Raw genomic sequence first — 15571 nt, 5'->3', positions numbered from 1 at the left:
CACTGTGGTGTATGTAATACAGTCTGCACAAGTACAGCATTCTGCAGAGAAACACTGCAGAATAGTCACCAAGCAACTGAACTTTACACATTAAAAGGCTGCATAAGTTTTATTTGGGGGCTGTTTAACTGGGGCTAGTAGACTAAAGCCACCTTATATGTAATATTGCAAGTATTTCCTGTGTCGGTTTTCTGCCAGCAGCTACTGAAGTCTTATTTATAAAGATCTTATATTAAAACACATTGTCTGATTTCACCTCTGTAAATATTTAATGAAAGCATTTCATTGTCAAGTAAACTTGTTTCCTCACCTTATTTGAAAGTCAGGATAATCTGAACTGTAACTAATTCTCCCACCTCCCTCTCCACCCATAAGCCCTCAAAACTGATGGTCATTTTATGGCAATATTTAAGAAATACTTAGTTCTCTAAAATCAGTTAATTATACATTTTGACATGTTGCTTCTCAAACTATTGCATGCTGCAAAACAAAGTATAAATGCATTTAAGTGTTTTCAGTATCAACTGTCAGGACGAGTTAATTTGAACTTCCCTGAAGGGTCAGGAATAAACCAATTTTCCCAGAGATCGGTGTGAACGCTGGGATAGTCCCAAGGTTTATATCTCCCGTTCCAATGAAGTAATTTAGCTTCTTGAAGGAAATGTTCTGAGTAACGGGTATCAGGACTCCAGCCTGCATGGGTACATGGAAAAAAAAAAAGTTTTTTTATAATGGAAGACACTACACAGTTAAACTTTTGTTTTATTAAAATAAGTCTGATTAGTATGGTTCCACATACTTGTCAATAGACACCTAGTTGTATGATAGAGCAGCGTTTTTAATTTAAAACCTTCAATTCTGCATCTGAAAAATCTGTTTCCTCTCAACAACATCTTGGTATACCTGGGGCTTACAAAGACATCCCTTGTACTGTTCATTTTATTACATAAAGCTATTATCTTTTTCTCAGGATAATTCACCATTCCCAGGTGAATGGTAACTGCAGCCTTCAGAACGCTGACTACACAAAGGCTGCCGGGCATCCCATGATCTTCTACTGTGGCTGCTAAAAATGTCAGTTTTTTTCAGTCTCTGTGACTATATTCACATCTTTCATATATTCTTTCCATGGCTTAGGACAATATAGATAGTTGGTCTTCAATCATGTAGTTTTCTCCTTGGTACTTTTTTTTTTCTTTTCTTACCCAATTTAATGATTACTAGGTATTTTCTGCAGGGGTACAACTATTTTGTTTGCTTGACCTGTTAAGATATTTGACTAACGACTACCAGTGGGATATGCACACATTCTGCCCTACCCTGAAGCAAGCAGGACTAGTGAGTGTTAGAGGAAAAGAAGGAAGCATGGATTACGTATTCGGATCTGAGGTATAAAGTAATGTGTTGAGGTAAAGTAATGTAACATCCTACACTGGAATCTTAAAAACAACTCTCACTTTATTTAGTTCAAACTGCAAATGGTGGAAAGCTAAACTTACCAAGATGTCGTATGTGCCACATAGGATTAATAGCAGAATACTTTCCATGAAATACAATCAGCATCGGAGAGGTCGCCACACCTCCCCCGAGGGTGCTGCTGTAGAGGTTTTCCCTGCAAAAGAGCAAAGTGTTCAAAACCTCAATAAAAGAGCCTTTGGCACAGAGATCAGAAATTAAAAATGTAAGTATTCTGGTAACATTCAAAAGCATTTTGAACAGACTTATTTTCAGTGTACTCTGTTCTAATGCTGTTAATTGCTTGCATTTGCAACTCCAGTTCTCCTTGAGTAGATTGTTGCTACCAAGCAAACGGGGAGTCAAGCCCAACATGAAGCCAATTACTTCCACATGCTGCCTGTAGTCTATGAGGCTGGCAATATCAAAGTAGGAGAAAAAAAAAACTATCAACATAAAGGAATTAAACATATTTTAGTTTGGTTTGCTAAGGAAATGTACGTGCTTCCATGTATTTCACTCTCTCTCTTCCTTCCCCTTCGCCCCCCTGCACAACTATTAGACTTGTAAGTTAACTTCAGATCAGATTTGGCAGTCTAGTTTGTATAACCTAACATCTAAAGGATATTAATTTCCTGAGAAGTTTGTTAAAACTCCAGGGCTTGAAAAAGCCAAACATTACTGTGAGGAGAGCTTTAAGAGGTAGCAGCCAGATGTTTGGCCACAGAGTGCTTAAGGCCTGGCCAGTCAGCACATGGGAGCATCATGTCACCTGTCTAGCCCAGCAAGGCTGGGAATTATCAAGAGGTGCTTAGAGGCTACAGAACAACAAAAATCATAACCTCCAAAACCGTGAGTTTCAGCTGCTAACTAAGCAATTTATTTCACTGTCACTTCAAAACCCAGCTAAAAGGAATATGAATGTTTTATTATGGTCGAAAATCATCTTTGTAGATAAGACCTGCAGTTAACATTCATGGATTTTTTTCAAGCTCTTAAAAAGCAGAGCAATAGCTTCTCAGAACGTTACCTAAGCAGAGTGAGAAAGACAGGCATTTAGCTTTTCATTCAGTCACATGCTTATCATTTGTGTCTCCTGCTTAGTTCAATTCTGAAAGTAACCAGTAATGGAGGTAGTCCAAAAGCAGAAGCTAATCTGTTTCAATTTAGTTTTACTAAATTTAAACTTAACTCTTTGCAGAGAAAGAAAGTAAATGTCAAGTTTGCAAATGGCGGTTCGCAACAAATGTTAAAAATTAATAGTGTTTGTTTCATTGTGTTCATGACTTATTTGTAGTCAAAGCCAAAAAGTTATCTTCATGTCAAGTTTGGTCTGTCTATAGAGAAAGCAGCGTTTTCTATTGGTATTTAAGAAATCTGGTGTCTGATTACTGTTTGGCTGACATTACAGTAGGAGAGACCCCACACAAACAAGAAAACATTCCTTCTTCTCTAAAGTGGCCTCAAGAAGGGAAGATTTTAAGTGGCTTGGTCCCAAGCGAGGTGGGATCAAAACAAGACCCACATGGTCTCAGTGTCCCTCAGGATTAAGCGCGGTTTGCAATAAACACAAGACTAATACTCCAGGCGGCGTTTTCTGGTACACTTTCAATCAGATATAACCACATGGAAATTCTGGAACATGAGTTACTTTGGTATCTCACAGAACAAAATAAAGTTGCAAACTTTAAAGAGCTTGCAAACAGAAAATTATAGTTTTAATACTCAGTTTACAGTTAAGTGCAAAGCTAGATTTCTCTATACATACTCTACATTTCTTTGCATCCACTTTTCCAACTGCTTTGTAAGCCGCTGATGTTTCCATTCAGTCATGTTAGCAACAATTACGCCAGGATTAAAGGAGCAGGTGCTGGGGCTGATGCCAAGGTCTCTAATTGCTTGCTTTCTGTAGTCCAGGAATCCCATGTATGTGTTCTGGGAAGTTAAAAAAAGAAAGTTTCAAAGTATGTTTATCCCCTGTGAATCTCAATAAAAGGGAGAGTAAACACATCTCTACGCTGCTCACATGGAGACTAAGTATGCGCTTCCAAAGCTGAGTTTCTGTGATGATTACCTGTCTCAATTGCCATGTGACGGGCTGAAAGGCAAGGTATGCCCAGCTACTGAATTGCTTTTTCCACGATATTGTCCCACTGGAAGTGAATAAAGCTCTTTCCTCACCACATTTTTTCTTTGTGTAGCTTACTCTAAATGAGGTATCTTTATACTTGTGCAGCTGTAACGCTAGAGGGACTGACAGTTTTGGGGAACTCAACTCAGAAATTTGCTTTCAAACACTTTTGCTGAGTTTCATTCCCAATTCGACTAATACAAATATCATATACTCTGGCTTCGTTTAATACTCCAGAAGTGCTCATGATCTACTGATAGCAAAATTAACTTAATAAAATACCAAACATAATTTAGTAAAATCCAAAGAGCAACAGAGATTTAAACTACTACAGGAAACAACTCTGCATAGCACCATATCATTACAAAGTTACTACAGAAAGTAGTTCTTAATTACCTGTAAAACTGGTACAAAAATATTTAAAAAAAAATACTTTCACTTTGGGGAAAATATATAAAATCATATTACGTTTATGAGTCAATACATTCATGATTAGAGTTCCAAAATGACACCTTACCTGCATGCCTACACTTCTAACCATTTCATGTGTAGAAGGTAGATCACAATCATCTGAAAAAGCCGCAGCATGTCCAGGAGCTAACTTAGTCTCATAGAGTTCCTGGATGTCACCTGGTTACACAAAGTGAAAAGCTTAAGAGCAAGCCTATTCGCTGCTACGTAGCTGATAGGATAACTTCTGTTCTCACATGTTAGTTACAAACATATTAATTTTAGGGGATAGCTGAGATGTTAATGAAGGCTGAACTTTGCTATTTGGGAAATTTTCAAGTTTATGTCCCATATACGGGTGTCTATCTTTAGCTATTGCCATCGGAATTCAATACATCCTTAATTTGGTCCAAACGTCCAAGATCAGCTGAAGCAGCAGCTGTTTACACTGTTAAGAAGCTGATTACAAAGTTATGCATTCAATTAGCTCTTATTTGGAGAAAGAGGGTACAGGCAAATGACTTCAGTCCCTCAGAAACACCTCTTCAATTTCCTGCACAGATCATTTTTTTCCTCTGTTCCTGTGTTTGTACCTTGTAGTAAGACACCTGGCTTCACAGTGCTTACTGATAAGCACTGGCCAGCTGAAAGGTGCCTGTCACGTTTGTGGCTTCCCAGACCTCCCAGCTCCTTCCTGAGGGAGGAAGATAACGTAACACATGATGTCTCACTCACCATCTGACTAGCACATATCTACTGTGCCAGAAGGATTTCAGGGCAGGTGGGAAGCACAGCACCACCACTGTACAGCTACAGCAATTAGGGGAGTCTGCATCCAAACCCCTTCAAGCTACTGGCAAGGGTCATAGGCAAGACGAATTAGGTTGGAAGGCCACACGTGGCCCATTAGCCTGAGGTGAGCACTCTCCACAGGTAGGCCATGAAGAAGTAAAGCTGCTATTACCAGGAAACCTCAATAAAAGACTAGAAACTGAAAACATTGCTCATACTGCAGAGAGTGGAACTACTATTTCTGAAAGAAAAATTCTCCAAACTCACCAGCCAGCTGGAAAACTTGGGATAGAACTTACATCCCACCGAAAAAATAAATAAATAAATAAATAAATAAATAAATAAATAAATAAATAAATAAAATGTGGCAGCTAGTAATTGTTCAAGATTAACAAGCCTTAATAGGTATTTTGTCCTGATTCTAAATAACTTGTGTTTTTTCAAGAGAAAAAGCAGAAAAAAAAATGTGATGACACCCAAAATGTTTCATTCTTACTTACTATAGAAAATAACTGGCCAACACGTAAACAGTCCCAAAGTTAAACCCTGAAACTCCCCATCACTCCTTACCCTGTCAGAACTCCCATTCCAGAGACATCTGATAGAGAGCAGTCTCACATTACAGTTAAAACATGAGGAACAGCTGCCAAAACAGATGCACCCTCGCTCTGCCTCCACCCCCACACACCCATCTTTATTCCCCTCTTTCGGGGCCTGTGATTACATGGCCCAAGGGTGAGCAAGCAAGAGGAAAACAAGTTTTCTTGTTGTTTTTTTGGTTGGTTGGTTTTGTTTGTTTGTTATATAGCCAGTTTTCTGCCGGGTCAACCAGAAAATGTCAGCTTATTTCGCAGCTGCACAACTGTAGGTGTGATACGAGACCAGTAACAGGAGCTGCCTGCGGACAGGAGAGGCCACTTCCGTAGGCAGCAGCCTCCCATTAGCTGTAATGTAAAATTACACCCTTATCCTGTGGCTCCAGAAACACTATCAGCTGACAATCTGACACCCCTAATGAAAGAGAAAGTCCTACCTCTCCTCTTTCACCAGCCACCCCATTCTTTTCCGCTGGAGCACTGCCTTAAGTCATGCCAGGAAGCTAATTCAGGCTGAAAGTAATCACCTTTCTGTGTGTGCAGGCACATGAGGGAGGGATGCAGGTGAAGAGGTGGGGTCAGCTTATAGTGTTCATGCAAATGGAGTGTAAATGAAGACTTAAGAACCTTACAAAAAGTTAATTATTTCTGTTAATGACTGAGGACAGAATAACAAAAGAAAAAGCAGAGATAACCATTGTAAGCCATGCATGTTGAAGAAATTGTAAAAAATCTATTGCTATTGCGAAAGAAAATGAGACAGGCAGAGAAGATTAATTGTATTTTATAAAGCAGCTCATAGTGGAGCAGCATTTGTGGGAAATTGAATGCTAGCAGGAAACACAAGTCACACTTAACTACATACTACAGCATCCAAGTGAAAATCGTGATACCTTATCTTTCAGCAACTGACCGAATCCAAATAAAATGAAACCCATAGAGTTGATTTTGATTAAAATCAAATTTAAAATCAAATTTTGGTTAAAATCAACTATCTAAAACACATATGAAGAGAAGGTTTTCTTCAGAATTTCCTTTAAATAAATAAACAGAAATTTTGTAGTTTTCCCAAGTACAATGCTCCTAGAAGTTTCCTCACTTTCCATTATACTCCGTATCTCCAGACAACCATAAAAGCTGCAGTAACTTTGATCCTAATTCTGCTGGAAACTGCTTTTTGGATGTCAGCTTACCTTGAACAATGATATCATCATCCAAATATATGACTTTCTCATGTTTCTGGATAAGCAAAGGAAGATAAAATCGAACGAAGTTCAGCTGTTAAGCAGGGGGGAGAAAAAAGGAAATACTAAGTGTTAAAGCAGTTTAATGCATTAGTCTCTCTTTACTGACTAGTAAATTATTAGTTCTTTTAAAGAACTATTAGTTCTTTTACTGACAAGCTCAGAACTGGACACAGTATTCCAGACGCAGCGTTACCAGTGCTGATGGTACAACAAAACACCCAATTTGCTTCTTCTGACAGCCAGTAACATTTAGATTAGTCTTTAGTCTCTAACTTAACCTCAGACATAGCAGAATGCAGCCAACTCAGCATCATGGAGGCACAAGAAGCACTACTGTATCTTTCCTCCAATAAACTGTAAATATATTCTTAAATATATAACACATTCAAAACATAAAGTTTATAGCACCAAATAGGTGAGGTGCCAGCAAGACAGGAAAGTTGCTAGGAGCTTGTTACAATGCACTTTTCCTTCTTGAGTGACAGCTTAGAATTGGGACCTGAAGTGCTTTTTTTGGGGTTGCACCCCTCCTGTGTAGTGGAACAGAGACCTAGGACATTTAAAAACCTGTAATGTGCATTAAATTCTTGAAAATGTGTTGTGTGGTGTTTGTTTACTCACAGGCTGCAGTAGTTCAGGTCGTGATGCATCTTGCCTGATTTTGCCCTTTAGTACCATGGGGTTGAATTCCACAACCTTAAATTTTATTTCTTTCAGTTTAGAATTTTCAATCCATTTTCTGTGATAAAAAGAAGCGATAAAAAGAAATATTCAGCATGTGGAGAGTACTTCCAGTGTTACTCAGACTCACAGGAAAATAAGAGGCTTTGGAAACTCACTTGATCTATCCTACCCCAAGACAAAATCACTTATGCCTATAGCTATTGCACACAGACATTTGTTTAACCTGTTAAAAAAAAAAAAAAAAAGTGCCAAAACCAGAGACTCCACACATTGTACAAACAACCCATTTTACACTGTTGTGATGATTAAATATTACCTCCTGGACTTTCATGCTACAGTTAAAGACCATTTTTATCTTATCCTATCTGCTATGCTTTTAAAGCACGGGTCAGTTTTCTCCTTTTTACAGTTCTATGTCCTTCAAGACGACTGTCACATATTCACAGTTTAGCAGAGGATATTTTTTTTTCAGACTAATGTTTTTCAATATTTTGTCAGATTTCCTGTCATTATTGCTTGATGTTCAACTCTGACCTCTCTTCTAAATCTTTCCTGAAGTAAGGCACATAAAACTAAATGCCATACTTTTTCTGATGTGGTAGAAATGCCTAGGAGATCAGAAGTTGTTTTCTCACATCTCCAGAGGTCATATATATCCACAACTATATCTCACTATGAAGCATGCCTTCCCCTCCCCTTTTTTTTGCACAATAGTGTGGTCAGTTATCAGTTATAGTTGTGTAGGTTTCAAAATGAGTGTCAAAGAATATGGGGTCTCCAAATGCACAGTAAGAGAGCATACAGACAGCAACTATCCCTCCACTCCCATTCTCTCACTAAAATCATAGTTAATAAAGCTTTTGTCTGACCTACCATAAATTGTACTTGTGTTATTATGCACCTGGAGTCCCCATATTATCTAGCAAGTGCTAACAAACTCCTGCTTCACCTTGAGTCAACACAATCCACTATCTCCACCTCTACTGAATTTCGTCATATTTTACGGCTCATTTTTCCAACTCATTTGGAGTTTGTTTTCAGCTCATCGTTGTTACTCAACATATCTTCTGTCTCTTCCAACTCCACGCCAACTGTAGAGTCATAGAGAACATTCTCCATTCTATTTTCTAGGTTACTGATGAACTGGATTGGAAAAACTCTCTGTGGAACCCCACTTATCACATCTTTTCACTTTGACATAAATTCTAAGTACACAAGCTACAGAAGTAGTCACAGGCAAGAACTGCTTAAAAAAAAAAAATCTTTGAATCTTTGGTTCACACCTTCCCTCTCTCACTTCCCCCTCTTTTAGAGAATGTCTGCAATTTTTAACACCCAAACTTGCTTTCATTACTAGCTTCTTTGGGCCTCTATTTATTACATTTACCACTCTCCCTTACCTGAAATTAGCTTTAGACAGCAGGCTTTTCTGCTCTGAAACTAAAGACACAGCTTCATATGAGCTGAGTGCAGTGCCACAAAGAGGGCTTGTGACAAGCAAGCATGTATGTACTTACTTACCTTACTACACACTCTCTTCTGCAGCTGATCAACAAAAGGCAAAAAGGCACAGGTACAGGCATGTTATGGTTATTTCATACCCCTTTATGACAGCCAGTGCCTTAAGCAGAGCACAATGATCCTTTTTCCTATGTGTAGGGAATCCTGGGGACAGCTACCAACACACTACTTAAAAGGAAGTACTTTCTTCTTACAAAATGAAGAAACATGTCCTGGAAAGTCCTCCAAGGCCTATACCCATGCTAAGGAGAACAACAACCTGGTCCTAATTACAGCATGAAATAAAATAAAGCACTTATATACCGAATATGAGGGATGGTGTTCTTCAGCCCAACTATGTAGAACAAAACATTAGCCTCAGTGTTGCTGTAGATGCTACTGATTGCTGCTATAGCTGCACCCATTCTGCCTGCAGCAGCACAGATTACGACTGGGATTTCTTCTTCCATTTCCTCAGGACTCTCCAAGTCAACTACAAGAAACAAAATTATGCATTATAATAGAAAACTGAGAATCTTCTTGTATCGCGTCTGGGTCATATGAGTGAGCTCATAGTTCTATAAACAGTGGAATCATATCACATTCATTCCACTTCCTTCCCACATCCTTTACACATCCACATTTGCCAAGGCGCACAGCATGAGCTGTCGCTAACCCAGAACTACATGCAAGTTGACTGGGCTCTTAGATGCCTCCAAACAGAACATAGAAAAAGGTTCTCTGTATCTTCTGCTCCACGGGAGCACAAATCAACCTGTCCTCCATGTTGCTACTTATTCACATGAAACCTGAAGAAGTTTGAATACCTTTGAGACTTCTACTTCTCAGTTATATTTAGTACAAATTGGACAATTGGCTCCAAAATTTTCAAAGGAAGGAAGTAAGTGGAAGAGCTAGTGTAATTGCATGAGCTTCACTTCTTTGGGAAGCAGGCTAGAAAGGAATAGTGTAAAATTTTGTACCACCAGGAAGTTGCTAATGATAAAAAGGAAAAAAAAATCTGAACAGTACTGAAACAGCTCACATCACTGCTAAGGAAAATTTGTACCCCTAGCACTGATTAACTTACAGAAATTATACGAATAAATTTATACTGGTTGAAACATAATCATTAAACTCATAACAGCCCTACAAAAACATACTGAATAGAAATGGTTTATACTAAGACAGAATTTGTTTATCTGAGGAACAGTGAATAAGCTATTAGTATAAACACTACATACTAGTCCAACCACACCAACCCTAGCAGGCTTTTGTCACTATAAATATTCCAGCAAGAACTTCTGCTGAAAATTATATCAAGGTTTGATGATCTATCTGAAATCAACAGCTAGGCCAAGCATATTCCCAAGGGGCAAGTTCTGACTGAAGTTTATTATCACTTGGCATCTCCAATAGTGTTCAGCACAAATAAGAATATACACCAGCTTCCATCTGCATCAGTGACATCTGGATAAAAGTGTGAATCGGGATGACAATTCTTACTTGTACTATCAATCTCCTACTATTTTATTTGAAGTGGCTCATCTACTGCAGGGCAAACAGGTTTAGTAATAAGAAAAAACTGTTAAGTGAAGAGGTAAGAAATATCAAACAGGAACATAAATGAAATGGAAGTCATTTACCTGCTTCATTCTTTAATGCAGATGGCACTTTGTGAACTTTGTTGTACAGAATTGCACATACAGTTAAGACAAGAAGTAACAGTAAGATCTGGTTAACTGAAAAAAAGGGAGAATTTGTTAACAATCACTCTAAAAGCTAGAGTACTAATTGTACCTTTTTAAAATCAAATTTGCAATTAGTACATATCAAAACCTGTATTTGCTGTTTTTTTCTTTCGCTATTTGATCAAACTAAAAACATTATGCTAAAAATGTAATGATATCTCTGTCCTTTTACAATTATTTCCAACTACCTGATTTTCATGGATTGTTTGCTCACTAAATCATTAGGTTTCCAATACATATGGGTTATCCATACTATTAAATAAATGTTTCTAAACATTACTAGAAACCTGGAACTTCCTTTCATTGGCTACATCATAGGACTTCAAGAACTAACTATTTTACCCAGCTTTTTCTTTCTCTTATGCTTCCTCCAGACACAAGTAAAATTTTATTTGATTTCAACATGCAGATCTTCTAGGTATATTTGAGCAAAACTCTAACAGTGCTAGAAAAATAAACCCAGCATGCCATTCAAACCAGGTATGTTCCAAAATATTTGAGAATACATAAACATTTTGACACTGTAATTAGTATGTCAAAAAACAACATGCAAAAGCAAAGACCTTACTGTGTATTACGATTTTTCAGTTCCTACCAGACTATCTTGGACAAGCCTAAGCCATTCAACATTAACCACCTGAGAATTGTTAACCAAGACAGTTCAATGATAGGACAAGGAAGGAATACGCTACCATCACTGACAGCTACCTTGATGATGGAGTTCTTTGGGTTGACTTCATTACTTTGTACCATCATAAAGGTGATGGTAGATATTCAAGGCATGCAAAAGAGCAAAGGGAACAAAGTTTTGAACTGTTTGATTCAAAAGGGCCACTCAACCAGAACTAGGCATGAGAATAAGTTGAAATTGGTACGCATGCATCACCAAACCTGCATTTGTTTAAATCAGCTGAGGAAAGGGCCCACTGAATTCAGTGAAATTTTGGGTGTATAACTGAAGACTCACAGCGGTCCATTTTCAGTCATTGATCACAACAGGTGATGAGAATCCCAAACTTCTCAGGGCCACATTTCAATTTTGAGTATGAACAGCATTAACGTGCAGAGTTCTGTTCAAAAAGTCAGGTTGGGTGCTCCTGGCACAACCCACATGAAACTGGCAGTTACCTGCACTCAGTCTCATGCAGCGAAGTAGTGAGTAATATTAAATTAATAGGATTTATTGCTGTACTTATCTGATTTAGTCTACAGAAAAAGACTTATTTTGATAATAAAAGTTAAATATAATTTAGCAAAACTAGTTATAAATTTGCATGCAACTGTTACAACAGTTTTATGAGAAATCACATCTCTGCCCTCTTTTAAAAATACATATTTTAAATGTTTTTAATCTTTCTTACTTTTCTTTAAAAGAGCCATATGTTCTGTTGGATATGAACTGTGGTCTGTAGTAAAATTTAAAAAAATAAAATAAAAAGAGAGAGAGAGGGAAAAAATCATGAATACAAGCAGTGAACACTAGTTAAATATTTCAGGGACAAGGTTTAGCATTATCAACCAGTAAAAGCACTCTATCTTTGTAAATAACTTTCTTGTAACAAATAACTAAGATTTTGAGCCAGAGCTATTAGATATTTTAATATTCAACCTACTAATAGACTGAAATTAATTGTTTTAATACATTCAGTCCAATCACCTACACCAGTAAAAACTATGATTTTTAACACATTTTAAAATAATGTACAAAAATTATAAAAACACCAACTGATGCAATTTGTAAATACATCTACCTTTATATCTGATCTCACCTAAAACATAAGAACAATCACAAATACTAAGTTTTTGTTGGCATACAGTTCCCAAACATACAGGTATCATACATTAGAGCAGCGACTTTCAGACTATGAGAAAATCTTAGAGTAATTGTGAAAAGATTTTCTAACAGCAGCATCCTTCCAGCAACAGCAAAAGGGAAGCTTGTGCAAAATGGGTTGTATTTAAGCACGTTATTTGTGATGCTTAAGATAAAGAAGTAGCCTTCCCTGAAACTGTACTTCTAAGCAAGGCCTGAGAATGGCCATGACTTTGTACCTGAGAGGAAAGAATCCCTAAAATTGTGGAAAAAGAACAACATTCACTTAAGTTCTGGAAGCAGTAGTATTGTTTATGAAAAAAAAAAAAAAAACAATAAAAACCACCATCAGAGGTTGGGGCAGGAGGGAAGGGAAACTCAACTGTGTGATCTAACCCTTATACTATTGTAGCTATCTTCAAGATCACAACCCATTTTTCCTGTTTACATACATACAGATATGCTACAGTATAGACAAGGATACACTGCAGTTTCTATCCACGTATTAAAATAAAGTTCATTCTCATTCCTTGAGAAGGAACACGAAACGGCAAAAATTCTTGAAACTTGAGTCACAAAAATGACCACCTCTCATTGGTTAATGCTGCTGATGAGGGAGCATCCTGAATTAGCCTCTACTTTGACTAACAAGTAAAATGATAATAAAAACATAAATAAAGCTAAGATGTGGCTTTGTTTACGAACCACTTATATTTGCATATATTTAGATCCCAACAGATGACTAAATCGTAGAGAGAGGAATATTTCTGAGATTCCTTTCACATCTGCAGTACTTGACTGCATTCCAGCAGCCCACTCTCTTCATGTGGCATTAATTTACATAGATATGAAAACAACCTTATCAGTTGAAAAAAAAAAGCTGCTTAGAAATCCCTTCTCTTGCACATTACACAAGTATTGTAGTCTTAGACATTTAAAAGCTTATTCATTTAGATAAGGAGAGAGACAGCAAAAAACCCTACACTCATGGAATAACTTTTTAACCTCGCTTAAGCCAGTAGCAATTTTCACTGACTTCAATAGAGCTGACTACAGCCTTTTAACTAAATTTGTAACAGTAGTCACAAATAACACTGATGATCACTGCAAAATGAAAGTTGGATAGTCACAGCCTCATGATCTCTTCAGAGATGATTAAAACAACATACATTGAACCATGTTTTAAACTTTAAAATCTAAACACAGAAAGTTTCATATAAGAAAAGTTTGAATCCCAAAACTACGAAGTTCCTAAGTCTCTGCAACTCAGATTAACTAGCCATTGATTTTTAAAGAAAGGAATATTTATTCTCCTATAAATATTTACTCATTTTTTTCCTGAATTTAGACATTAGTTCCTAGAACCTGGCAGTCCCTAAGTCAGTTGCTAAATCCTGTAATAAAACAAGGGGCTGCAGAAGGGAAAGCTCAGAAACATGACATTACTGCTCAGATATTTCCTGCTTAATTAGTCTTTTTACCTCTTCAAAGCAGCACAGTATTCGGGACTCCTTTCTCCTGAAGAGCTTTTTACTTGGATCCTAGATAGCCCACAGATGTAAGCACTCTTGCCAAAGCTTCCTTGCCCATCGTCCTCCTTTAAAGTCCCCTGTACAAGGGCCTTACAGGGCACAGAAACAGTTTTAAGATTCAATTCCTTTTTCAAACTCTTCAAAGTTTACTTTGGAGTTGTGCTGGTTTTCTTTTCTCTCTGCTGCTGAGGAATAGCAGAGAGTCCAGACGCGGCACTGAAGGAATGAGAGCCCATAAACCACTTCCAGATGTGCTGAACGATGATGCAGCCCTAGATCTGGCAAACTTGCCTTAGAGCTTCATCTAGCAGATTGCGAACAAATCCCACAAGACAAAAAGTCTTAAGGGGGTGGAGGAAAGAGAAGGAAACAAACCGTTCCAGAAGTTACTTCAACAGTCTAGTTGCAGGTTAGGTTTCTAGTCATTATTTGTGGTAAATGTGAACAAATAACTAGTGTGCAAGAGCCAGACAACAACATGCCAAAGTCAAAATGAAAGCCAACGTTTTTCCAGTGTCTGTTTGCACAGTTGTTGCAAGTATGAAATGGAGTGAAACTTGCAAAATTCAACTGAGCATGCACTCTGACTTGAATTGTCTCATCCCCAAATCTCTGAGAAATTAATCTGAACCCATGGGTTTGGTTTGGATTCAGAGGGACCTTAGATGAAGGTATCATGCAGATGTTAATACTGTCTGTTGACACTCTGTCTCCTAAATGACCCTGGAATGCATTTGCACTTTTATGTCACTTCTTTTATTCCAATTCTCTGCCTCCTTTCTAGGAGCCTCTTATACAGTAAAGCAGTTTTATCACAAGACTTTCACCACTAGTGAAAGGAATAAGAATACACCTTAAATTCTATTTCACATTTCTAGCATGAGACAGCACACAACTTACGAAGGGTACCTCATTTAAAATGCAGGGTTTTATTTTTAGAATTTTGACTAAGATTTTTGTTCCACTCCTAGAATCTGAAAACGTGGGCTTTTAACCATATGTCTCAAATATGCTTCAAGGGTATTATCTGTGTCTGATTTACTACAGCAACTGATTTTTTGCAGAGCTGCTTGTTGGAAAAATAATTGAAGAGCAGTACAAGGAGTTACATGCTTCGTGTAGATGGTCACAGCCATCACTTTTTTCTGGTGTGCACTACTTTTATGCAGGATTATGTTCACATTCATCGAAATCCACCTGTGTTTTATTAGTGTCCCTTGCATTCTCCGTGCACACTGATGAGCTCTGAGGCGCGTCTGGCGGCAGCATGGGGACCACCAGCTCTCCCCGCACTGCCAGCAGCGCCTTCTCCGGGTTTCCCTCCAACCCAAGCGTTTACAGCCTCACTTAACGCCCTCATCACAGAGGGAAAAGCACAGCTTCCGTCCCGCTGACCGAGATCTTCAGCTTTACTCAGCTCGCCCGCTGTTCGCTGCAGAACCGAAACCTCGGTTTCTCATCTCAGCCCTCAGCGCCTACCCAGCGCCCGACTCCCCTCACAGGGCGACACTCAGGGCGCCCAGCTAAGCCTGAGGGGAGCTCCTGAGGACGGGAACACCACACACCGCAGCCCCTCCTAGGCCTGGCTCCGAGGACCCGTGGCACACACCGCGGGCCTCA

At 38.3% G+C, this 15571-nt stretch overlaps 1 protein-coding gene across 2 annotated transcripts; it reads right to left on the bottom strand.

Annotated features, from left to right (window-relative positions):
* Window positions 1-90: 90 nt before the first annotated feature.
* Window positions 91-15563, bottom strand: GLT8D2 (glycosyltransferase 8 domain containing 2). 2 transcript variants are annotated; one of them, XM_013180995.3, is made up of 10 exons: window positions 13901-15563; window positions 11968-12012; window positions 10502-10597; window positions 9180-9348; window positions 7293-7410; window positions 6618-6702; window positions 4104-4216; window positions 3224-3390; window positions 1500-1612; window positions 91-693 (listed from the first exon to the last, which is right to left on the bottom strand). In XM_013180995.3, the coding sequence occupies exons 2-10, from the start codon at window positions 11984-11986 to the stop codon at window positions 521-523; spliced, it is 1053 nt and encodes a 350-aa protein (XP_013036449.1). In that variant the 5' UTR covers window positions 11987-12012; window positions 13901-15563; the 3' UTR covers window positions 91-520. The 2 variants fall into 2 exon arrangements, with proteins under 2 accessions (XP_013036449.1, XP_013036457.1); XM_013181003.3 differs by lacking the exon at window positions 11968-12012 and having other exon boundaries at window positions 13901-14635.
* Between the last annotated feature and the right edge of the window lie 8 nt (window positions 15564-15571).

Source organism: Anser cygnoides, chromosome 1, assembly GCF_040182565.1.
Source record: "Anser cygnoides isolate HZ-2024a breed goose chromosome 1, Taihu_goose_T2T_genome, whole genome shotgun sequence".
NCBI lineage: Eukaryota > Metazoa > Chordata > Aves > Anseriformes > Anatidae > Anser > Anser cygnoides.
Note: the sequence above shows the minus strand (reverse complement) of the source record. Positions and strands in the feature narration are given on the sequence as shown.

Bases quoted from the DNA above. Each gene is read 5' to 3' on its own strand.
- GLT8D2 (XM_013180995.3), bottom strand. The intron at 7,411-9,179 runs GTATATAAGTGC...TTTTTATCACAG, and splicing joins AACACCATCCCTCATATTCG to AAAATGGATTGAAAATTCTA. The intron at 694-1,499 runs GTAAGTTTAGCT...GTACCCATGCAG, and splicing joins GTGGCACATACGACATCTTG to GCTGGAGTCCTGATACCCGT.